General features: G+C 39.2%; 1 protein-coding gene and 1 long non-coding RNA gene across 5 annotated transcripts; both read right to left on the minus strand.

Annotated features, from left to right (window-relative positions):
- Positions 1–619: 619 nt before the first annotated feature.
- Positions 620–3,349, minus strand: LOC306814703 (uncharacterized protein). Its single transcript, XM_079331034.1, has 3 exons — positions 2,685–3,349; positions 1,752–1,797; positions 620–1,632 (listed from the first exon to the last, which is right to left on the minus strand). The coding sequence occupies exon 3, from the start codon at positions 1,550–1,552 to the stop codon at positions 689–691; it is 864 nt and encodes a 287-aa protein (XP_079187160.1). The 5' UTR covers positions 1,553–1,632; positions 1,752–1,797; positions 2,685–3,349; the 3' UTR covers positions 620–688.
- A 177-nt stretch (positions 3,350–3,526) lies between these two features.
- LOC306814774 lies at positions 3,527–25,105 on the minus strand. Of its 4 annotated transcripts, none has more exons than XR_013777240.1 (5): positions 23,045–25,105; positions 15,490–15,643; positions 11,316–11,397; positions 9,547–9,656; positions 3,527–4,589 (listed from the first exon to the last, which is right to left on the minus strand). It is a non-coding gene; the product is annotated as an uncharacterized lncRNA (long non-coding RNA). The 4 variants fall into 4 exon arrangements; XR_013777241.1 differs by having other exon boundaries at positions 9,547–10,216; XR_013777239.1 differs by lacking the exon at positions 9,547–9,656.
- Positions 25,106–25,227: the final 122 nt, after the last annotated feature.

Here is a 25,227-nt window from a genome sequence, read left to right on the forward strand (position 1 = left end):
CCTCTCCAAGCAGAGCACTGAGGCTGGATCTGGACTAGCAGGAGTAAAATCTGTACTTAAGGGCAGCATGGTTGCCTTTTCCTGGCTGCTTACCAGCTGTGCAGCCTGATGCATGTGCCAGTCTGGCATTGTCCCTTTCCAGGGGCAGGACTTTGCACGTCTTGATAAACTTCTAGGGGCTCCTGCCTTGGCAGGGTATGACCCTGGGGTGACATAGAGAGCAGCACCAAGTCGTGTCTCCAAGCAGGGGGAGGGAATTTGTCACAGCTGTAGTGAGGCTGCACCCAGCAGCTCAGGCTGGTAGAAGAGCAGAGAATCAGGATGTGGGGGCAGAGGCTGTCATTGAAGAGCTCATGAGTGCCCTGGGTGATGAGCTGTGGGGCACAGTCTGAAACTGGATACCCCTGAGCCGGAAATATCTGCCCTGGGGTTGGCTACAGGAATGGGCCTGGATCTGGCCATCACTTGGCTGGTGGGAGAATAACAAGGACAGAAATGCAACCTGTCCTGTTTGTAACACTGAGTTTTTTTTTTTTTTTTTTTTAGTTTCCATGCATTCATTTTATTTGGATAGCTGGATCTGAGGGGCTGGGAGCCCAATTTGGCTAATCCCTGAGGGATCCTCTAAAGTCACGGATGCAAGAGTGTCTGAAGAGGCCCCAGGACCATTTGCCTGCCTCTTTAGGGGTCACCATGTCCCCTCAGGAGGAGATTCACTGCTCTGTTGGGAAGTGGAGGATGCAGGATCAGACTCCTCTGGCTCCTCCTGGGGCTCTTCTTGCTCCAAGAGTGATGGTAATGGGTACAGAGGGGTAGCTTCTGGAATCCCCATCCATGGCAGTGGAGGAGGCGTTGGGCACCTCATACACTGTGCATCTTGCAGGGCTGTCAGAAGGGCTGGGACCTGGGCAGGGAGACAGGGCTGGTGGGCCAGCAGACGACAGGCCTCCCTGCCGCACCGTCGCACAGCAACACGGATAAGCTGCTGCACAAATGCTCCGGCAAGGTTTTGGAGGGAGACCCACACCATCTGGATCAGCTGGTCTTCATCAATTCCATGGTTGGTCAGGATGTCCATGACAGCGTCCTCCACTAGGTCTGCCTCTGTCCAGTTGTTCCTGAAGATCTGCCTCAGCCTTGGTCGGACCCAGAGCACCAGGGTATCTAGGAGGCATGGGTGGTCCCGGAAAAGCACCATCCACTCTCCAGGCTGGAGGCTGCCCACAGGATGCCTGGGCACTCCTTCTGCAGCCCATGTTTGGGGGGCTCCAGAGAAGTGGAAGTCAAGGTGTCTGGGGTCTCCTCTTGCCTGATGGACAATGATGGATGATGTCTCAGACAGTGCAATTACATGCTCCATGTAGTCATTTTCTGCTCCCACTGAGTGCAAGATGGATAGAATCCTCCTCTTGCAGAGGGGGCACTTGGGTGTCTTCTCTGCCCACTGCAGGATGCAGGTGTAACAGAACTGGTGTAGGCATGGCAATATGTAGCTGATCTCCTTCCAGCTGTCCAGGCATATGGGACAGCAGCTGTCGATCTCTGTGGCCATGCTCTTCTCTGCAGGGGCCTGAGGGGAGCTGGGGTTATGAGTTGCTACCGTTCACCAGCAATGCAGCAGCAGGTTTTACGCTAGAAGGGCAAGAAGCATGATGGCCATTTCCTGGACCCCGAAGTGGTGATAGAAATGCCCTGGTCCCTCACGAAGGAAACCGTCTCAGCTCCTCAGTAGGTTTCACCTCCCAGCTCACCTGTGCTGCTGCAAGTGCACCTCCTGGGTGTCCCGGATGCCTGAACCTGGCAGGCAGGGGGAAAATCCTTCAGTGACTCTGGAGTTCAACACAGAGAACTGCAACAAAACTCTCCTTGGACAATGACAACACCAAAGGTCTCACTCAGCACTCCAAACCTTACCAAATTCTTATCAGGAGTCACAAATTCATAGAATGATATGGGTTGGACAGGGACCTTCATGATCATTTGTTTCCAACCTTCCTGCTATGGTCCAGGGGTACCTTCAACTAGAACAGGTTACCCAGAGACCCCTCCAACCTGGTCTCAACCAGCTCCAGGGACAACATCCACAACATGGACAACTTTCCTGGGCAACCTGATCCAGTGCCTCACCATCCTAACAGTAAATAATTACTTCCTAATATCTAATCTAAACCTACTCTCTTTCAATTTGAACCCATTCCATCTTGTTCTGTGACTACATGCCCTGTAAATAATCTTGCTTCATCTTTGGTGTAGGTTTCCTTCAGGTACTGGAGGGCTGTGATAGTCCAAAGCCATCTCTTTTCCAGGCTAATCAACACTAATTCCCTTAGTCTTTCCTAATAGGTGAAGTGCTCCATCCCTCTAATCATCTTGGTGGCCTCCCCTGGACTCACTCAAAGAGTTCATGTGCTCCCTGTGCTGGTACCCAGTGCTGGGTGCAGGGTTCCAGCTGGGGTCTCACAGAGCAGAGCAGAGGGGCAGAATCCCCTCCCTCCCCTGCTGCCCACGCTGCTCTGGATGCAGCCCAGGACACGTTTGGTTTCTGTGCTGGGAGTGCCCATGGCTGGGTCATGTCCAGCCTCTCACCCACCAGCACCCCCAAGCCCTTCTCACAGGGCTGCTCTGATCTGTTCATCCCACAGCCTGGGCTGATACAGGGGGTTGTCTTGACCCAGCTGAAGCACCTTGCACTTGGTCTTGTCAAGCCCCATGAGATTTCCATGGGCCCACTTCAGGAGCCTGTCTAGGTCTTTCTGAATGGCATCCTGTTCTTCAGATGTATCTGGGCATGGGCTGGCTGGGTGAAACTTGGTGCTCAGCTGTAAGCAGGAAGGGATGCTGGGTCACAATCCATCCCTCAAAGCCATCACAATCCATCTCTAGGTGATATCACAATGGGCCATCAGCACACGGTACACCATCTGTACACTGTACATGCAGGACATGCATCTGGAGTTACCTCTACACCAATGCCAACTCCATTTCCCATCTTGTCATCTTATACTCACATTGATGCTACAAGACAGTGGCTGAGGCCTCGTCTGTGCCTTTCCAGAGTCCTGCCAGTTTGCTCTGGCCATGACAGACATCTCTAGGCACATGAACCATGAGGGCTCACTCAGCAACAACTTTTGCCACCCTGGGAGGCTGCAGGACGAAGTCCCACAGGCTGTCCATACTCTTCACAGTGCTGGCCAGCCCTTTGGGCTCTCCTCTCACGATGCATCACAGGCAGCACATGGCTTGCTCTGGCATGTATTCTCCTATCTGTTGTCTCTAGCTGGAAGGAACTAGAGTGCTCTGCTCAATACACATCAGACTTCATGCAGGCACTGCATCTATCCTCTTTGGGGTCCTGGAGTCAGACTTTCTAATAAGAGAGGATCCATCCATAAAGCAAGGATGCTTTATGAAGCTGGGTCTGGTTCAACATGGAGTAGACAAGGTATTGGGATATTTAACAGCACAGCCCAGTGCTTCTAAGGATGGGACATCCCCCAAAAAAAGGGTGGGTGAGAGAATGGTGGCATCTCCTGAAACCTGAGAGTTTCAAACAGGGAATAAGGAATAAAACTAAAATTGCTGTAAGAATCACGAAGCACTGAAGTGAGTTGGCCAGGCAAATCCTCAGTGGCCATAACTCAGAGCACAAGCCCATGAACAGATGCTGGCTGAAGTCCTGGAAGAAAAAGCATTCAAAGTAGGAAACATAGCAAAGATCCCCAAAGGATCAACAGTTTTGAGAAAGATTTACTTTCTGGTTGCATTTGGTTCAGCTTTCACGGATTTTTAACTAGGAGAGAATAGTTCCACTTGGCAGGGGTATACAACACTCATCTAGTCCTGCTGCCTGATGACAGCTGAACAACAGTTAAAGCCCATTATTAAAGGCATTGTCCAAATGCCTCCTTTTAAGGTGCCACCAGGTATGGGACATCAATCACCTTTTTAGGGAGTCTTTTCCAGTGTGCAACCACCCTCTCAGTAAGGAACTGTTTTTGAATGTCAGCAGGCCAGTTCTTCATGCAGCACAGTGTGCACCTGCTCATCTCACAGCTGGACAACTTGTCCCAAAGGATGCTCTAAAGAACAGTATCAAAAGCATTATGAAAATCTGGGAAAATCACATCCATCTCTGTCATTTTACCCACTAGGCAGGTGACCTAATTGTAGAAGCATCTCAGATTAGTCAGACAGGGCTTTTTGTGATCCCATGCTGTGCCTGATGCTTGTATTTCCTTGAAATGCCTTTTATGACCAGTAGTATTTTCTCCATAATTTTTCCATGAAATAAGGTTAGATGCACAGATCTGCACTTTCCTGTGTCTTCCCTCACACCTTTCTAAATTGTAATGACTGGCCAGCTTTCAGCCAGCAGGCACCTCCCCAGAGACACCCATGACCTTTGAGTGGGGTCCTGCTGTCCCATCCAACAGCTCCTGCAGTATTCTGGGATCAATCTCACCAGATCTCATGATCTTATGAACAATCAGATGACTGACCCCTTAAAATTTCTGTGCACAATGGAGAGTCACTGTTCCTGTAGTTGTGGTCCTTCAACTCTGAGGTCTTACCAGTATTATTAAGGGCTGAGGGGAAAAAAAGAACTGAATACTTCCAGTTTTTCTGTAATTTTTTTTTAGGGGACCATCTGAAACAAGAATTGGTCCAGTGCTTTCTTGGGCCTTCTCTTGCTATGAATGTGTTTTACAAGTCCTTTCTTGTCATTGAGAACAACACTGGCCATTTTCAACTTTTATTGAGCTTTGGCCTTGCATGACATCGCTTGTGTTTGTGAACATATGTGATGCTCCTGCAAGTTCTGATCTTACTTCTAGGTACCATCCAATCTTTTTTTCTTCCTGAGTTCCAAGAGGAGCTCCCAATTAAGACAAGCTGGTCTTCTGTCCCTCTTGCTTGACTTGTGACACAATAAGATGGCCTGCTTCCACACTTTTCAAACAGTGGTTCTTTAAGACTGACCAGCACTCATGGAGGACTCAAAAGCATATTCTTAGGGAACACTGCAAAATAGCTACTTGAGCAGCTGAGAATTTGCTCTCTTGAAATACACAGTAGAAACTCGGCTGAACTTTTTTCTCATTACATTAAGAATTTTGACCTCAACCATTTCATCATCACTGTGGCCCAGAAAAACACCTACCATCACATGTATGAGTCCTTCTCTATAAACAAATAACATGTGTAGGAAGGCATCTTCTCTATTTGGAGGATTTGTGGCAAGAAATTATCTTCAAGAAGCTCCAGGAATTACCTAGGCTTGTACCATGAGTATGGTATTTCCAGTAAATGTCTGTGAACTTGAAGTCTCCCACAAGGACATAGGCTAACAATCCTGAGATTTCTCTTAATTGTTTATAGAATAACTCATCAGTACTTTGTTAAAAGAGTATGGAAGGGAAGTGCAGTCTTTTGGTTTATACATTAATCCACATCAATTTCTGTATCAACAATAAATTTCACTGTAAATCCTAGCAACACAGTGATATATACAAGGAAATAAAAAAGAATGGCTTTTGTCTGAGAGTCCACTAGGGAATTTTCTCCTTCTATACTGAAAATATGATATGATCTATACTCGTATATGATTCATGTAATATCTCTGCACTGGTCTCTCCACATAAAAAGAACCCAGAAGTGTGGCCTGTAGATGACATTCAGATGGAGGAAAACCACTTCTGCAATCTGAATTCTTTAGAAACCACTCTAATTTTTTTTTTTATGTCTCATCTTCTTAACAAGTGCAGGTTGAGAAGGAAACTGCCTTGTTAAAAATACTACAAACTTCTCAATTTGATCTTTTATGTTTGAATAAACAGTTAAATACAATGTCAGATTGTACAAAAAGTCAGCTCACTCTCAGAAGATTATAAGTACCATGTCATATGAGAATCTAAGTAGTTAGAAAAGCCTGAGAGCTTCCTGGTTCCATGTTATCACTGTCTGTTTCAATCTGTTAATGTCACATAAATCTGTTAATTTGTGAATCTGATGCTTTTGCTCACTAGCTTGCTTCATGCTTTTGTTAATTTTATTTTTCTTCTGATGATCCTACTGACCTTAAATCCATGTGATCATGCCTCTTAAGGAAAATATTCTTTTTGTTTATGTGTGGCCTCAAGAGATTACAGAAACACTCCAGAGACTACATGCCAGTAGTCTCTCTTTTTCACTTGTACATATTGTGTCTTCAAAAATTGACTGGAAGTGACCATTTTACTTAAAAGAGTATTAGTGTCTATCTGGGTAACAATGGATTTAGATACAATGCTGCCATGCCAGAGTGATTTTCACATGTCCCACAATGGTAGACTAAGAAGTTTTTCTCTCCTGACAATTCCGATAGGCAGATTTCAGAAAGTCTCTTTCTGTACCAGTAATGAACTACCTGAAGCTGTTTCATTTTCCTATCCAGTTAGTTAGTTTCATTCTCCTGCAGTTAGTTAGATGTTAAAATTTTCTATAGATTGCTGAAGCTATCTCCTGAAATAAGGAAATTACAGTCACTAGTTTAGACCCATGAGCAACTGCTGATCAAAACCTCAATTTAGACAAAGCCTTTTGTCTTGATTCCAGCATCCTTGTTCAGTTTGAAATATTTCTTTCTTCAGCTATCTTTATGGTTCTTATCAGCCTCTCCTCAAAAAGCATTTATGGGTACTAAGTAAAATGAATAATCCTAGTTAAATTTTAAAATTAAAATAGAGTTGATCCTGAAGAAAGTTGACCATGTTGTTTATTCCTGTTCTACAGACTACATCTCTCAATATCAAACAGAGTATTATGGTATGTTACATGGAATGCTTTCCTCAATATCTTTTTCTGACTTCTGTGAAATTAGAAAATCTGAATTCTACTACCTTTTGGCATAAATTTTCTGGCTGCATGAGATAAAAGAAAAGAGATAGAGCCTTCAATAAGAATCTAATTTTTTCTTGCCAGAATCTTTCTGTGTGATGTAACATGGGTGCTGGAAATGGGGAGAATGTCAAAAGCAAAGCAACAACAGTGTATTCATTGCGTAAGTGTGGTCTGACAACTTGGACCAATTTTTCTCTTTGTGTAACGTGGTGTAATGTTTAGATTTCAGCTTTCTGTGATTGCCTGCCTCAACTTTGATAGAAATATTTTCTGCAATATCTTTGAGAATGCTTGCCTAAAAAATTGTTAATTAACTCATAGTTATTTCACAGGAAGAACCCCAGTTGAATCCTTTAGATCATGAAGCAAAATATGCTCCTTTGAGAGGCAGGTACTCCTTAGAAAAGTATTCAAGTGTTTGGACAAAAGGCAGATTTGTTTTTAGAAGACTGTATACACACACACACACACCTTTTTTTTGTCATTCTTTTTTCAAAGAGCTGAAGCTACAGTCCTAAAATATCCATAGACCAGTTAACTGCATACAGCAAATGGTGATTTTCCTGAAGTGCAGTAGAGTGTTTCATTGGAATTTCAGACAGGGCTATTCATGGTTATTAAAATACTTAGGTAAAGGAAAAAAGAAATAGAACTACCGATGCCAATAGTTTTTATTTAAATTCAAGGATGACTCAAAGTCCAAGGGCAGTCTGCAATTCAGTAAAAAGATTACTAAATCTGAGATATGAAAAGAGAGACAGGTTGCTGGAATAGAAGGTGTTTTTCTTGGAAATGGTGCAGTGTATGTGTTTGCCTATCTGTCTATTTATAACATGAAACATGACCCAAGCACATTTTTCCTGTGCAACATTTTATTAAGTGTTGCGCAGCTTTTGAATACTTAGGTAATGGTGAAATACACTCAAAAGCTGCTATTATGAATTGACAGTTTTCTCTCAAACTTGTCCAAATTCCTTTAGTAACAATAATGACAATTAATAGAACAGTTTGTTGTTCCATCAGGTTTTGAACTTGAGTTGAAAAGAGAACGTTGGGGAATACTTTTTGTTTCACTGGAAGTGCATTTCTGTAGCTCTCCAAGCTATTTTTTCAGAGTTTGATGCAGAAGCAGTGATGTTCAAAACTTTTGCTAAATTTATGCCTTAGTACATTTCTGAAACATTCACTAGAGAAATGGGAGCTCTTATGTTCTTGTCTGTGACCATTTTGCCACTCAAAGGTTATGGGAAAGAACATTAAAATGGGGTAAAGAGCAACTGAATTTGCAATGAAATCAAAAGAATTTCCCTCAGTGTAGCTGATTAAGTACAGCATCAGGCAGAATGTTAAGTAAACATACAGTCATAGAAAAAAAAAAAAAAGATCCTACACTAGGGAAAAGACTCCTTTGGTTCTTCTTATAAAAAGAATTGCTAGATGGCAAGTTTAATTCTCTCAAGAACTTTGTTATAAACTTAGCTGCAATCTTTGTGCTCAACATTTGGAGCTCATCCTGTCAAGTAGAAAGTACAACTACACGCAGCATGAGAGAAACATTTCAGTTTCTATGACAAATGCCACTTGAAAATGGGCTTTGCTTTTAATTTAGAACATTGTAAACACACTAGGGGAAACTAGTTTTGATCATTTGCCAAATATTGCACAAGTATTTAGACTAATAAATATCCTTCTATAACAGGAAGTGTACTGTATATTTTATGTGTTCCCACAATTTTTAAGAGAAAGTCTCATCCCTTCTGTTTCACAGATGTTTATAGAGAAAAATACCCTCAACTAGATACAATAGCATATATAATTATCCAAAAAGCATTTCAATCATTAGCTAAAGACTTAGGGAACATTAAGAATACTTTATAAACAGGTGTGCATTTTAAATAGAGGATTTTGCCCACTTAATAGTCTTTCAGACTCCAGGTTAAAGTCTTGTCGTACTAAATAAAATGAGATATGTAGTCAAGAAAATAATTATAGTGTCTATCATCTCATTATTTTCACTGTGAAAATTACAAATAAGGCACATTCCAGCTATAAGGAAAAGCAACTGGTCAAATTTCCAATGCCATCATTGCAACATATGGATCAGACCTATGAATGTACACTGAACACTGTATTCTGTCTCTTATTGCTGTTACCAAAGGTATGATATAAGAGCTAAGGGTTTTGTTTTCTAAACTTTGCACTGTACGCTCCTTTTTATTTTCAAAATGTCTCAGGAAGGAAGTAAACCCAAACAACCTCTGTGCCTTTCAGGCTTGACAAAAGCTCTCTTACTTACATTCCCTTTCCTTTCATCTCGAAGGGCTGATAGTATGGAAGGAGCAAAAACAATTCCAAACATGCAATGAATGGTTCTACTTGTAACCCTCACAACTGTGGGGAGGAGTGGTGGATCTGGGGATGTAGGTGTGTGTGGTACATATTAGATCAAGGAATGCATGGTTATCTTGATTTGGGTTTTCACAGGACAAAGATGTTCTGTGGTTAGCAGAAGTAACTTCAGCTAAATTCTGCAGAAATTTGTCATGACTTTGGGGAAGTTAGTATGCAACTGCCCAGTAAGTTCTTGGAATGCATTAGTAATAACGTTTTGGTGCAGACAGTGAAGCAGGCAGTAGTGAAAGAGCTTTAAAGTTTCATTCTCACCAAGGAGTTTGAGAATGTTGAGAGTTCAAAGTAAAGTGACTTTTGGACCATGACATAAGGGCTGATTTATTTTTAAAAAAGATGGTGCAATGTAGCATGAAATCAGCAAACTGGAAAAAATAAAAGCAGAAATCAAGACATCGAGTCAAAGAAGCAGAAATTTTAGTAAAACTGGTAGAGCAGTGGTAGTACGGACACAAAGAAGGGAAATGTAGGAAGAGAGCAATTTGCTTAATGACAGATTTCACTGGCACCAAACATAGGCAAAACATACAGAAGGTGGAAACTAGGTTCAAGTATGTAAATACACATGGAGATCTGAGATGATAGAAAATGAGTGAGATACATCACCTGGAACAAACCCTGTAAGGCTGAGAAGAGACTTGCTGCTCTGTTGCAAGAAAAAGAGGAGGAAATAATAACAGATAATGCACACAATTCAAAGGTTTCACATTTTTTTTATTAGAATAGCAACATTAAGACAAGCTTGAGGTCAAGACAATATCTGAACAGGACAGCATGAACTTGATGCTTCCAAATTGGCAGCCACAAAAGTATTTCACCTGTGGATTAATACAACTTCAAACTAATGATTGATGAGATACTTGCTCAATCATCTGAAGATATCTCAGAATTTGTAGTAGCTATTCTTCAGCACTGGGGTAAAACCCTAAGGAAAAAAAAAATAGATTGCATCTTTTAAAAATGGGAAGCAAACTGAAAAATTATCAATCAATCTACTTGTTAACACTACCAAGTTAGTAAGGAAATGGGCGAAAATACACAGGAGTTCATAATGAACTCATTAATCTGTCTTACCGTACCACAGCCCTGGATGGGTATGGAGAGGGGAAGAATAAATAGATGGAATATACCTATACATAATACATATACTGTAAGGGTCTTTTTTCTCACATGACAGATGCAGACTAGGCCAGGGATGTGTGTTCAAGATGAAATTGCTAAGACGGGATGACAAAAGCACTTACATGAAAATACCTCATGGTGAGTTACCATTTTTTAATCTAAACAAAACCTGGGGCAGATGGTATTTTTCAGTAGTCTGCACCTAGTTTCCTATGTGAAACATTTTCAGTAAAATTATAAATTGTAATAATGTGCTTACTAAATTTAGAGGCAATCTAAAGCCGTTGGAGACTGTGCAAAATGAAAGGTTTAAGACTGAAAATGGTGTTGGAAAAAGGATATGCAAGTGACTGAATGATACTCAACAGTAAAGACAAGGCACTTTATTCAAATGAGAATGTTTAATTGCACAATTGTGTGATGAGCATCAACTGCCTCACAACAAGCCTCCATGGGTGTGACCCATGACTTGGCTTACCAGCTGATTATGAGTTAACAAGATCATGATGTTGGAAGAAAAGCATATTGGGACACATGAACACAAGAACAGTTAAAAAGATGTAGATAAAAATTCTGCATTATTATGGTTTGGGGCTTTTTCAGTTTTGGACGATATATTCAAGAAAAACACAAAGCAAAATCCAAACAATAGCAGAGAACCCAGAACAGGGCCATGAAAAGCTCACCAAATGCAGGACCTATATGAAAAAGTAGGAAAACTAAGGTTAATTAACCTTAAAAAAAAAAAAAAAAGACTAAGAAGTAATACAGACAAGAATCTTCACGTCCATAAAATGTTGTTGCAAAGATTAAGATAATCGGTGTCTATTCAATGGTGATGAGAAGCAGTAGACTTCAACAAAAGCACAAAAAGTTAGAACTGTTCAATAAGATCAACTTACATTAAGAATGTGTTGAAAAGTGCTGGACCAGATCATTTGTGAAGCCTATGAAGTCTCCCTCGCTGGACATATTTAAAGGCATCTTAATAAAGAATCTGTAAGGATATTAGTTTTTTTGGGAAAGGGGACAGTCTGTTTCTTTAAGTTCCTTTAGACCAACCTTTGGGCAGTTCCATAATCTGTTTTTGCCCTAGTTGCTTTTCTCAACAAACCTTCTCTGCCTCAGAATGATTGTATAAAAATCAGTATATGAAATGTACTTGGGATTAGTGCTAATAAAATTGCTGTTACATGAGAACAATAAAAGAATCAATGATTAGATGATTTTCAAGGAACTCATGCCGTTGTCTACAGTTATACAAATTATGTGTTTGCATACTTGGGAAAATAGGTTCAGCTGTACTTGGATTTACCACTGCCAGTAATGTCATAGACTCACAGAATCATTGAAATCTCAATCTTGAAGAAACACATAAGGATCATGGGGTCCAACTCCCTGATCACCATATAATTGTATCAAAATAAATGTATGACCAAATTCTATGTAGTAGTGAAGATGTCAAAGAAGTCAGTGGCATGCAGAAAAAGGAATATTCCCAGTCCTTACTAAGAGGGGCAAGATGGTTGTATCTTTTATCCCCACTTCCTGTTCATCAAACTTTTTTTTTTTTTTTTTTTTTTTTGTTGCAGCTTATCACTACTGTTACAAGTAAAAGCTTATAGAATGAAATTTAATATCATTGGATGGCATGTTATTTTTTGTTAGCATGTAAAAATACATTCAGAGCCATTATGATTTGTTCTGGGTCTGACTTCAGCCACTACTGAAAATTTACTGTTCCCTTAAAATACAAGAAAATGTCAGACAGTAGTTCAGCTATCTCTGTTCCCTGAATGCTTTTTGAATTGCGATTTTATTCTAGAAATACATGATTTTACAAACACACCTTTTGAAGATACTATTTGATTTATAACTATTTTCATTATCTTTTAGACTTGCTATTACACTGTATCTGACTCCTACCTATTTAAACACATCTCACTGCACCAAATCCTGTTTGAAATGTCAAATCATTATTATTATTTTTTATTACATAACAATAAGAAGTATATTAGTAACAATAAGAATTATACTGGTAACAATAAGAATGACATTGGTAAGGAAACTCAATCTCTTTAAAAAAAATTGTAGCTCACTGTATGAAAATTTGCCCACAAATCTAAGAAGGAACTTGATTTACTTAAAAAATGAAGATAAACAGAAAGCTGTGATAGCTCATATTTGTAATGTGAAGAATCTGTAAAGTCCAGTGAAGATGTTTTTGAAACATTAGTTAGGATGTAGTAGTAGAAAAGCATAGCAATTACTTTGGATGATATAATTCTTAAGGCATTTGTAAAATCTTTGATTAGATATTAATTTTTTATTTCCAACCCTTTTCCCTTGATTTCAAATAATGAATCACAGACACCAGAGCTGGAGAAATCCAGTTAAGTCACTTCTATCATCAATGCAAAACAACATACTCTTCACAGTTTTTCCATGATAATCAAAAAATTGTCGAATTATTGGATTGCTCATATCATAGAAATTCCCTTACTTGTTTTCATTGACACAAATCTGATTTCTCCTAATACAATTTAAATACAAATTTTCTCTTTCTGACTGTACCATGTACCACTGTAAACACGGATCTGCCTAGACTCAGTATCCTTTCTTGCTTTTATGAGTCAGTTACCTTACTGTTTAAGAAGCATGGGTTTCTCAGAGTGAGGAACTGAAAATTTCTAAAATTAAGACATTTTAACATACTCTAGGCAGTTAAAATCCAGTCACTTCCAACTGCAGGCAATTGGAATTGCATTATGTCTTTCTAGAAAATACATCTACATTAACTTAAAGGCAGGGGAGGCAGAAGAAATAGTCATAATTCAAATTCAAATGATACACAAAAAACTGAGAAAACTTTTTTCCAGGATGAAATAAAGTAAAATCCTACCTCTAATGAAGTCATTACAGATATAGCCATCCAGTTCAGTGGTACGAGAATTTTTACTATGTTAATATTTGAAACAAATTCAATACTTTGAATTTCACCTGAAAACACTGTGGAGGTTTTCTAATTTTTTTTTTCAGAGAGCTGAATGAATAAATATCTTATGCAATATCCAACAATAATCCAGTTTCAACTGTCTGATTTAATTTAAAATCCTATATTCAAAAATTTACACTGTTTTGTGGTAAAATTTTCCAATGTACATAGAAACTGAGTATATATTCTTTTTGTCTAGTCAGTTAAAAGATAGTTCTTGCACTCTCTTTTTGTTTTTGTTTTTGTTTTTTTGTCTGCGAAGAAAGCAATTACTTTCTTTGGAAATCCTTGGAAACTCCTACATGTATAAAAGAAAGTAATTCAGTAGCATTATAGCATAACAAAAGCTACAGCAAGCAGTGTTAGGGCATAACTGGGGAACTGAGTCTCAGCACACCATGAAACCATTTTGGGGAAAAGAGCATTAGCAAATGCATATAATTTTGCTCATGTAATTTGTCATTAAGAAGAGAAAAACAAACAGGTCAGAGGTGAAAGTTCAATCTTATGAAAAGTCATTCCCATACCTATAGCGCTTATTAGGAGGGAAAATTGCAGGTCTTACAGTCAGCTTTGGCATTTTCATGTATTAAGAGTCTTGTAGCAGTTTTGGAAGTCGAGATCAACATTTACTTTCCATTTTGCCTCACGGAAACCTTGTTACTGCGATTCCTGTATACAAGGTATTCCTAGAGAAGCAAAATAAAGCCAGAAAACAAGGTCACCTACAGGTTACCTGAGAAATTTTACAGGTCCTTGATGACTGACAAGCCCAGTGCCCCAGATAATTGGTCTCACACTGTATTGGTTGAAAACTTTCATGAGTGGGTTTGGACAACAGAAACTGAGAGTCTGAGTGAGCTTGCTAATTATTTTTCCTCCATCCTTGATGTCTCTCACATAGGTGGCTATGCCACCATAAAGCAGAAGGCTTTTATGTCTCACCTTTCTATGTGAGGACATGACCTGAACTAATGATAATAGATGATACAGTGTTATTCATATTACTTTTGATAATCTTGCATAAACTTGAATGAATAACTTCCTTAGAGAAATTCATTATTCTACCAAAGGGAAAAAAGCATAAATGTATACAGGCTGTACCTTGTTTTAGGCTTTTTAGTCAATATATAGAAAATACAGCTTTAAAAGTGGTTTCAAACATATTAGCAGATATTTGCATAGATTTAATTACTTCTGTGATACTGCCTCAATAGTACCATATGTCACCACTTTTCGCTAAGACATGCTTGTGTTTTAATACAGTTTATTTCTAAATTTTATGTCCTTCATGATGGAAACACTGCAACTTAGTCCTTTCCATGACTTTTGACAGAAGGATGAAAAGTCAGCAAAGGGCACATCCTTGGTACTCCACTGACAAAGTATAGTACTCTGGAAGAAGACATGGAGATGATAAAAGGGCTAGCTGGCATATCTTTCAAGACAATTCATTCACTCCAAAAATCTTAGAAATGACTGGGCCATTTGGGTTTAAACTTAGACAAAGCCTGAGGCAGGTATTACCAGGCCAAATCTTAGTCTGAATGGCTGCATTTATTACAAGTGTAAACTGTCTATAGTGTGGACAGGGGAACAAATGTAGGCAGCATTGGTGTATAGCATGAAATCGTTTTCTGCTTTTGCTCTTCAAATATGAAAAAGAAACAGTGTGTCTGGATGAATAGCTCTGTGCCAAAGTCAGCCTCCAAGTAGTCAAATGTCTCTCATCTACTCCGCATCCCACACACAAGTGTGTGTGGGAATGCTTGTAAATTTAATGAAGTGCTGACTGAAAGAAGTTTATGCCTGGCTTCCAATTAAATACTAATAAGATAAGCTTAGGCAGCATAAACTTCTTGTTATTATGAAGATGGATTACATTAGCTATCAGCAACCACTGACTTCCCAACCTTATAACACTGCCAATATTTTATTTCAGTAGGACCCTCCATTGATTCCAGTGAGGTTTGGATTGGTATCCTAGATGTGCAGCTATTGCTAATATATGGTAAATATTCAAATACCACACAAAAAGAGTGAAAGAAGTAGTATAAACCTATCTTGAACAAAAATCTAACCTGGAAGTAGAACAGAAGACAAGAGGATATCTAGTCCTTTTTCTTAGGACTCCCAGGTCATACGTAGCTGGTGGTTCTCCACCTACTCAGATCAAATTGCACATCCAGCTGTCTCCTGGCTCCAAGTTTAGGCAAGATTTGGGCATTGGTACCTCTATTAGAAAAGGTACAGAACAAAAAGGGTCAACATTCTACATCTCCACCTGCACCCTTGACCTCTGCTACTCTGCTCATCAGTTATCTTAGATGCAAAAAGTGATCTTTACAGCTGAGTTTTTCTAAAAGCGAGCCTGGTATCATGACAGAGAATATTTCAACACCCAATTTTTAAGACACCTAGATGCCCTGCTGGGCTCTACAGGCTTTTGGAACCTTCATGAGGAAAGGTGGACATTTTAAGACTGGGATAGTTGAAAGAGCAATGTTCCTACATTGATCTAAGCTAGCCAATAGGAAAATACTGAGGAAAAATATTTTAAATACTTTATCCCATTCACAAAGCTGTTTAATCCTGTTATGAAAAAACAAATTGCTTTGCCACTTATTGGGATTTGAACAAATATATTCAGAAGGCTTCAGCAACTCCTTAATTTTTTTTTCAAAACTGTTTTCTTCAATTGTTGTTGCAATTATCTGTTTCTTACCTTTTTTGGTAGTTTTCTATTAGTAAAAGTGTAACAGCTGGTTACATTCTGTGGTGGTAATGGGAATGTAGCTCACTTGGTGCCACTGAGCATCTTGTAAGCGCATTTTTACTTGAAGACATACTGTATCTGACAAGTCTGACAGACCACATAATATAGCTAGTAAGAAGTTTCAGCCAACACATGTAATTGAAGACTTGGATACAGTAAAAATTACTAAAAAGACATGCAAATTCTGATCTCAGAGAAATGTCATTTCATTAACATATCAACATTAATTTGAATAAATCTTTAAATGGTACTTCAATTAACTTCCCCAGTAATGAATAAAGAGTATATGTACTAACCCTCAATTAAAACGTTTTATTTTCCAATTCTTAACATTAAAAAAACACACCTGCCATCTTCACTTCTTGTTCACTACTGCATCTATTTTGTGTACTTCTGTTTTGGTACATGGTTCAAGGTTGGTTTTATGATACACTTGTACATGTATTTTACATGCAACTTTAAAAAGAACACTTTTGAAAGAGAAATTTCCTCCAATAGACTCCAGTAATAAAACACCTTACTCTTTGTATATCCTTATGTACTTTTCCCTTTTAGCTTGTTATCTAAGCTTTGCTTTTTAAACAATGATTTTCTTCTTCTCTAGTCTAAATTTTTTAAAAAATATTTGATTGTGTCATGAAGTTCTAACTGAATTTGTGACATCAAACACTTCCATGACAACAGACTGACGCTTTAAACACAAGACTATGATGAATCCAACACAGGATTGAGTAAAAGGAAAACAAGACCATGAGCAAGCAAGACTTCATTAGACTCACTCAAAAAAGTGGAGAAAGGAATATAAATGCTGAATACACTTCTACTTTTTTAGCATTACAATTCTGTGTGATGATCCATGCACTGTGGTTATTTCAGATGTTTACAATATTTGATATAACCTCTGTGGAACTCAGATATTGCCAAAGATTTCAGACACATTAATTTGTCTTATTCATGTGTACTTAACCTTAGAACGTGGTGAGACTTGCTGCAGTACTACATAGTAGAGGTAGTAGGCTCTCATCACCTCTGAAAAATCATGCTAGGAACATTTCAGGAAAACTGGAGCACTGTTTGGAAACATGGCTGTAGATTAACTTGTCTTAGTAATTTTATGTTAAGAAATTCTATATGTTTAACATAATGAGTAAAAAAAACTTACTTAAAAAAAATCTTTTTAGCCCAGCACAATACAATTTATGTCATGAAAAAAAAAAAAAAGTCTGTCTTCTGTAAATGGCACTCCTTGTAGCTGAATTCTGTTATTATGAAGCATCTTAGAGTATAGTGCAGATATACACATGGAAGTAGATTTCTATTGGGTCAAACTCCTACTCTTTGTTTTCAGACTGAAGAGCTACAAGTTGCATAAGAAATTTTACTAAAAAACTCATTCCAGGTCAAAGCAGACTTCAGTGGTTTGTCTTGTTCCAACCTCATGCTACAGCACATACAATTGATAAGGCTCACAGTAACACTGAGGAAACAGAAGCAGAGGTGATATCAAAACTAAAAAGAAAACTACAAAAGTTTTATTCTGTGGTGAAGCTATGGTATTCTAAGTTTCTGTGCAGTGGCTACTGGAAGGACTGTCTAGTCCTGCTCTGCAGATGCACGAGTTCAGAGAAATACAACGTATCCCTTGGGATCTTCACTGGCAGAGGGTGCCCAGATAATAGAAAGGTGCTGAGGATATTCAATACCTCCATTGCAAAAAAATATCAAGTCATAATTAGAGACTGATTAATACATGGATTAAGAATAATATGTAAAACAGTCCCAATATACCTAATCGTAAAAAATATATATTCCAGTTTTCACAGTTTACTATCTCCTCTGAACATCTTGGGAACTTTTTCCACTAAGTAGTTTTATACACTGTGTCAGAACAAGGAAATGCCCCATTTTTGTTCATAATTTTACTTCTTTCATCTATCAGTAGACTGCATCTTTCACAGGATAATGGCTGGCTGAAAGACTTCAATGAAGAGGAAAGCCCTATTCTTAACTTTTTTTTTTTTCAGGTACACTGTTGAAACAGTACATATGCTGCAATGTTTCTGAACATTAGGGGCCATTTTTGAAGCAGACGGCTGTGGGCAACATTAGTTTAACATACTGGCCTAGTCTTGGAAATTTAATTAATGGTTTTTTAAGTCTTAGACATGGTATATTGTGTTCTGCTTAGCAGGTAAAACATATTTCATAACACATAAGGGAACAGGATTATAATTTCACCTTCCGACATAAAATGATATATACTAACTAGAAAGAAAATTTTAACTTTGCAAATAGGTGGGGGGTTTTTTGTAGATGTTTTCTTTAAATAATGTTTAATTTTAAAGAATTGTAAAAATTTATTCCTAGATGAGATCTTGTTTTTTACAGATCTACAAAACCTAATTTCTTATAGAATGCTGTAGGAAGCAAAGTGACACAGAGTCCCCAGGCAGGTGCAGAGGAGAGCTGCTTTATTGCAAAAACCAGCCCTTTTGAAGCAGTTAGCTATTTTCAGTTTACACTGTTTCAAGGCACAACAAGCCCCAGTTGACCAGCCACCATACCTCACGATGTGGACATGCAGCAGTCACACAGCAAGTCTCTTACATTTTTTACATCTCTCTACCCCTATTCCAGCTGAGCCACTCTCCCACAGTTCCCTTCTACTTAGCCTAAGTAGCAGACCTGAGCCATGACTTTACAACAGAACAAGGCCCTTACTTTATAAGGCTTTTCCCGTATTCAACAGAATGCTAGAAATTAGAAATTGGAAAACTGCTGTGTTGGAAGTGGCTGTTCACTGGCACTGGTGAGTAACTCTGCTTTGAGTCTGTGACCAGGCATGGAAGTGCCTGCTAGCCACTTAGCAGACATTTTTTTTTTCCCAATACCAATTGCTACATTCATAGTTCTTGATCTTAAGGATCCTACTTTCTTACACAGACAAGTGACTTACACTGGGGTGATTAAATAGAAGTAAGATTATGATGAATCCATTTTGACAAAACAGTCCTTAGCTTATATAGTTTCCCAATTAATTTATTCTTGAATCCATGTGAGATGCGAAGACTGTGATTATTTAACCTTTGCTCTGTCCTGGTCATGCAGATTATTTGTGACCTTAGAAGAATTCTATATAGGACCAAATAGCTTTCATTGAAAAATACTTATTCAGCTTGTCAGAGTATCTTAATTGCATCAGTATGCAATCAGTATGTAAAGAACAAAGAATGTAAGAAAATATATTAAGGCTAGAAAGTAAAAGCTAATCTAGTCTAATGAACCTGAAGAGAAGACCAAAAAAGATTCCAACGTTTCCCCTGTACAGTGTGAAAAACAATGTGAAGCATTTCTTAGAAAGAATGCAATATATTCAGTAAAACTCTATACAACATACTGTTAATCATAAAAGGCTAAAAGGTAAAGGTAATGAACATAAATGTATTTTTCACTGTAAAATGTAAGCTTACATTTTTTTAGAGTGATTTGTGCATAATGTATGATATTTTTCAAGCAGTAACTATGCAATTATTTTCTTCAAAAATACTGTTTTTTAGCAAAAAAGTGAACAATAGCTTAAACTTCATGTATTATCTACAGTACATTGACTGTAAGCTGAATTTTGTGTTAGACAAACCCCCCCACCAAAAAAAAAAAAAAATTAGCTAAACATAAAGGAAATACCTAATTCTATTTCATCCTTCTTATATCACAGATTTGACAATATTGTTTTACTGCCTTCTTTGCAGCAGCCCTGAGAGCCTTTCACCACACATAAAAAGTACCCTGATAAAACTGGGAAATCCATTTTCCACTAGAATTTCATGTCAAATACCTTAAATCAAATGCTGATTACATTAGGCATGTTCTCCCCAGTTTCTCTGCTTCTTGTGCAGCTTTCATGGACCCAAGTATACTACAGGAGAGCTTGCCCTGCTAGTTGCCAAAGCAAAGATTCTCTCAGACACAGTTAACATCATTCTTGGCTCTGGAGTTCTTCAGGAAGATAAAGATAAGGAAGGGGAGTATTGCTTCAGACAAAGGTTTCCCAGATCATGATGAAAATAAATGATTTTAACAATCTTAATAAAACATTCACTGTAAGAGAAGTATTCATGTATGATGTTAGAGTTAGTTTGCAGTTTGCCTGAATGCACAGCTATTTAGCTGGCTCAGTAAATTTCTGATGTGAAATACTTTAAAAACACAAGAAAGCTTTTTAAAAGCTTTGGTGAAAGAAGACCTATCAGCACGCACATATTTGGAACTTGTAACTACATACAAAATGTATCAATTTTTAAGAATCTTCACTGTCTGTAAATTCTGTTTTTAGTATCTGTGTTTACATCTAACTTCATAAAAATAAATACCTTTATTTTATGCCCTTTAGGGATAAATTGTGCACCCTGCCTCAAAATAAAACATTCTATACATTTTATTTAATAAATATCTGCTCAATTCCAGTTTTAAGTACCTAAGGGCCTACCCTAGGCTCTGATCTTCCACTATTACAGAGCTGTAGCCCTGTGGCTGCTAGTGCCAATTTACTCATGGAAGAGGCCTTGCTCAGCATGTTTGTGTTCCTGTAATTGTTTTAGTATTATGTCTTGTTTGTGATCTGAGGAGAATAGGGAGACAATTTTGGGAAGTAGGATTTTAAGAAGTCCCTGTAATTGGCTCACATATGCCATGCACTTTTCCACTATATTAATCCAATGCAGTTCTCTCAAATTTCAAGATGTAGGAGTATATGCACAAATAAATGTGGCTGACATGAATTCAAAGCCAAAATCTGCTCTGTGCTCCTAGACACGAGTGACACATAGGTACAGTTCCCAATAACATGTGCTGGAGCTGGGTAACAAGTGCCAAGTAAGCTTGTAAGCATACCTGAATAGACTAAGTTTAGTAAGAGTAATTCCTGATGAGAAAAAATAAATTGTAAAAACATCCTATATCTTGGCATTACAGTCTTTAAGCTGCACTGAGAAGAAAGAAAATAGACAATCTAAGGAAACAGGTGCCTGGAAAACATATTGAACAGGCTCAGTGCCAAAAAAAGGAACATGCTGTGTGTGCTATATGCTTACTAATAATAAATACATAACAAGGGTTATGTCTCTATCACTATCACTTTTAAAAGATCAAAAAGGTTTTACAAAAAGCTAAAAATCAAGATTGGAAATGCAAGTGTACTAACTGCATAACACAATAATCAGAAAAATCCTGCTATTGACAAAAAGAAAGCTGTGAAAACTAGAAGAGACAAATGCTTCTGGTGGGTGGTGTGAAATTGAAACAACCTTTGCAAACCAACTTTAGAGGAAGGAACTCTCACTCTCATATATCACAACCCCTTTATAGAGACAATTACTTTTCAATTTGCAAGACATACAAAGGATTTAGTTTGAAAAGCCAAAATTGGGTGCTATATTTTTCCCCTAAAACATGCTCCCTTTTCACTTTCCCTATTGACAATATTATGCCCATCCACAGAAAATGAAACTATTTGTTACACCTCACCTGTTACACCGCATCAATACAAGAAAATCAAAGCAACTTAGCAATAGATTCCTTGCATGTATTCCTGCTCCATTGTACATACTGTCTGAACCCTTTCATTGTTCACTGTAAAACTGCGTGTTATATAAATATACATGTAATTATTTTTCTATCTCATTTCAAATGATTTATTAGCATTTTTACTAGCATTAGATCCCTAACTGAACATCCACAAGTATTTTCACACTCTTTGGTTTTAGGTATTTAACTTAAATCTAAAGGTCAGAGACCACATGCTTCTCCTATACCTAATTAACAGTGAGATTGTTCCTCTAGAAAATGAACCGTGGCAGGTGCCCTGCACCAACACATGCAGAACAGCATTATGAAGAAACCTCTCCACAAACCACATAAGCAGCCTCCCAATTTCTGCACCTCTGCATTGTGCTGTCCCCAAATGCCTCCCTCCAGATTGCATTATCAAGCAAAAACCATAATCAAGCTACAAAAGGGGCTGAATGTTTCACCTGTCAGTTTCACCTGTACACCGTGAGAACCTGTAACCTGATGTAAATGGGCTTTCCAAGGCAACTCCAAATGTAACTAATTAGGACAAAAGACCTTCAAATTTTTTTCCTTGGATTAGACGGTGACTGAGGGACTGTACTGAAAGTTACAGCTTAGCACAGAGAATTTGGTGAGCTAGTCTCCATCTACACTGGCTCTATTTTCATTCACTGCTTCTGTGGACATAAGGAAGGCTGAGTCAAGATTTATTATAATCAGTTTATTTTAACCATCACCAGTATCAATATTTGGATTTCTGTGTGTAGCAGCAATGCAGTTACCAAGCAGTTTGATATGTTATTTAGGTAGCTGGTTGCAATTGTCTCCCAGTCGCTCAATTTTTTAAAATTAGGATGTATCTTTAAATAGTAATCTCCATGCCAGCATACTTTATCTTTCCACACACTACTATGACCCCAAAGCTGTGTTTTAGAAGTAAGTTACTTTATTTCAGGGAACAAGAGAATATGGAAAACTTTGCTTTCATCTGAGTCCTGAATTATGCTTGCATATCAGGGAATGGAAGGAACTGAACATATGGTATTACAAAATGCAGTGTAGTATTAAATAATTGCAATAAACCATGCATAAATGCATACCTTCTCATGCAGTCTTACAGATTAATAGAGAAAAAATAATTAGAAATGAAATTTACTTTTTACTTCTTACACAAAGACATAAAGTCAGACAGTGGCATGTAAAAGAAAATTGAATTTCTAAAATTTGTTTTAAAAATGACTGTGTGTTTCTACAATCCAGACGAATCTGTTGGCTCGACTGCACTTACTGACCTCTGCTCTGAAGTGTACTCACTAGTCCTTCAGTCTGGGAACCACTGCACATGACTAAAGGTCTGCCTTCAGCTTCAAGGCAACATTACGATGTGGCAGTGAATTTAGTCCTGCTTTTAATGCCTTTTTATCTTTTAGAATAGTGTTGTCTCTCTGTTTCCATTGATGTAATTGGATATGACATTCTAAAATTCCTTCTCACAAACTAAAATGTTCTTCAACTGCAAACAAAACTTCTTTATTTCTTTCCTTCTCTTTGGCATACTGCGGGCTCTACTGGAAAGAGCTGTGAATCATAAGCTATTGCCCTGTTTAAATAGTAAAACACAATAAATGCAAGGTGATAGTCTGCCTATTCCACACCCCCCCCCCCGCCAGACACATTTGCCCTTCATGGTGCTCCACAAGAACAAACAGGACATTATTTTTAGACTTTCATTTCTCCAGAAGGAAGGCATGGAGGAGCTGCTGAGCAACCGCATGAAGGAATGCAGTAGCTAGTTTTCTGAAGCAACAACCAAAATGGCTCCACCAGAGCCTCTGCTCAGAAGCAGTACAGCTTTATTCCCCTGACTAAGTAACACTGAGTTATGAAAATGGCAGGCAGTGGCTCAAAGGCATATTTTCAGTTCTCAAGGCCTAATTTGAAGGAAATAAACTTGAAGAAGAAAACTTAACAGCTTTTAGTAGCCTCATTTCTTACCTGCATTAATTGCCATTACAACAACTGTTGCCAGGTCCTGTGCAAGTCAACTTCTTTTATATCTAATGCATATTCTGGCTAAATTAAATTGCTATGGTATTGACACATGGATTGCTGAAACTTCAACCGTTTTGAAACAAACCATAGCAGTCTTGAATAGTGTGAATTTACAAGAAAACATAGCAATTACCTCCTACCTCCATTGTTACTGCTTTTATTGTTTGACTTGTTTCATGCTGGTATGTCTGTTGGTGTCCATGGAGGGCAAGCAGACACCATGGCACTGTTGCTTAGAGACCTAAACCCAACTCTAAATACTGAGGCATATTAATTTGATCCTTAACTTTGCAACACAATGTTAATTCTGAGAGCCCCAAAACAGGAGGATGGCAAATCCAAGCAGCCTTTTATCACAGCATACAGAACCATGTGCTACCTGGTTTCTGTTATTGACCACAGCTCCTTTTTTTGTTCAGTGCTGATTCCACAACCAAGCCTGGCCATGGCTGATGTGAGGGAAGAAGCAAGGGCTGCAGAATTCATGAGTGTTCATTCTGGTGCCACAACACACAGCACAACAGAGCCTGGGCACATTGCCTAAGGTGGGATGTTCTCAAGTCCACTGAAACTAAGTGTGCTGCACAACTTCCAGCAGTATCACGAAGCCCTGATGAAACTAAACATCTGCTTCTCCCCGTGTGACATTTGTCCATGCACCTGCATATTTCAAGCTGCGTATGAGAATCCCAGAAGGTCAAGAGGTTGGAATGGACTTTCAATCATCCTGTCCCATCCCCTTCTCATGCCATAGGCAGAGACATCTCCCACTGGACCATGTTTCTCAAGGCCTTATTCCACTTCAGTGCTGGGAGGGCTGGGGCACCCACAGCTACCCCGGGCACCTGTCACAGTGAACGATTTCCTCCCAGAATCTCACCTAAATTTCCCCTCTTAATTCTGCTTGCCTTATCACTACAGATCCTGATCAACTTCCCTTCAGATACTGGGAGGCTGCTATGGGGTCCCACACAACCTTCTTTTCTCCTTCACCAGGCATCCCCAGCCACAGCTCCCTCCGTCAGTCTTTGAAGGGAAGGTGCTCCAGCCTCCTTACCACCTTCATGGCCTCGTCTGCACTTCCTTCATCAGTTTCATGTCTTTCTTGGGGACCCCAGAGCTGGATGCAGGGTTCCCAGTGGGGTCTCACCAGAGCGGACCAGAGGGCAGAATACCCCCCCTTGCCCTGCTGCCCACGCTGTTTCTGACGCGGCCCGGGATGGGGCTGGTTTTTCTGTCAGGTCTCAGATCTCCTCTGGCCGAGGAGCCTTTTCCTGCACCGAGCACCAGCCGGGTCGGGTCGGGCCGGGCCGGGCCGGGCCGAGCCGAGCCGAGCCGAGCCGAGCCGGGCCGAGCCGAGCCGGGCCGAGCCGAGCCGGGCCGAGCCCGCCCTCCCCGCGGCCCCGGGCGGCGGCGGCGGCGG

Source organism: Erithacus rubecula, assembly GCF_903797595.1.
Source record: "Erithacus rubecula genome assembly, contig: SUPER_Z_unloc_2, whole genome shotgun sequence".
Classification (NCBI taxonomy): domain Eukaryota; kingdom Metazoa; phylum Chordata; class Aves; order Passeriformes; family Muscicapidae; genus Erithacus; species Erithacus rubecula.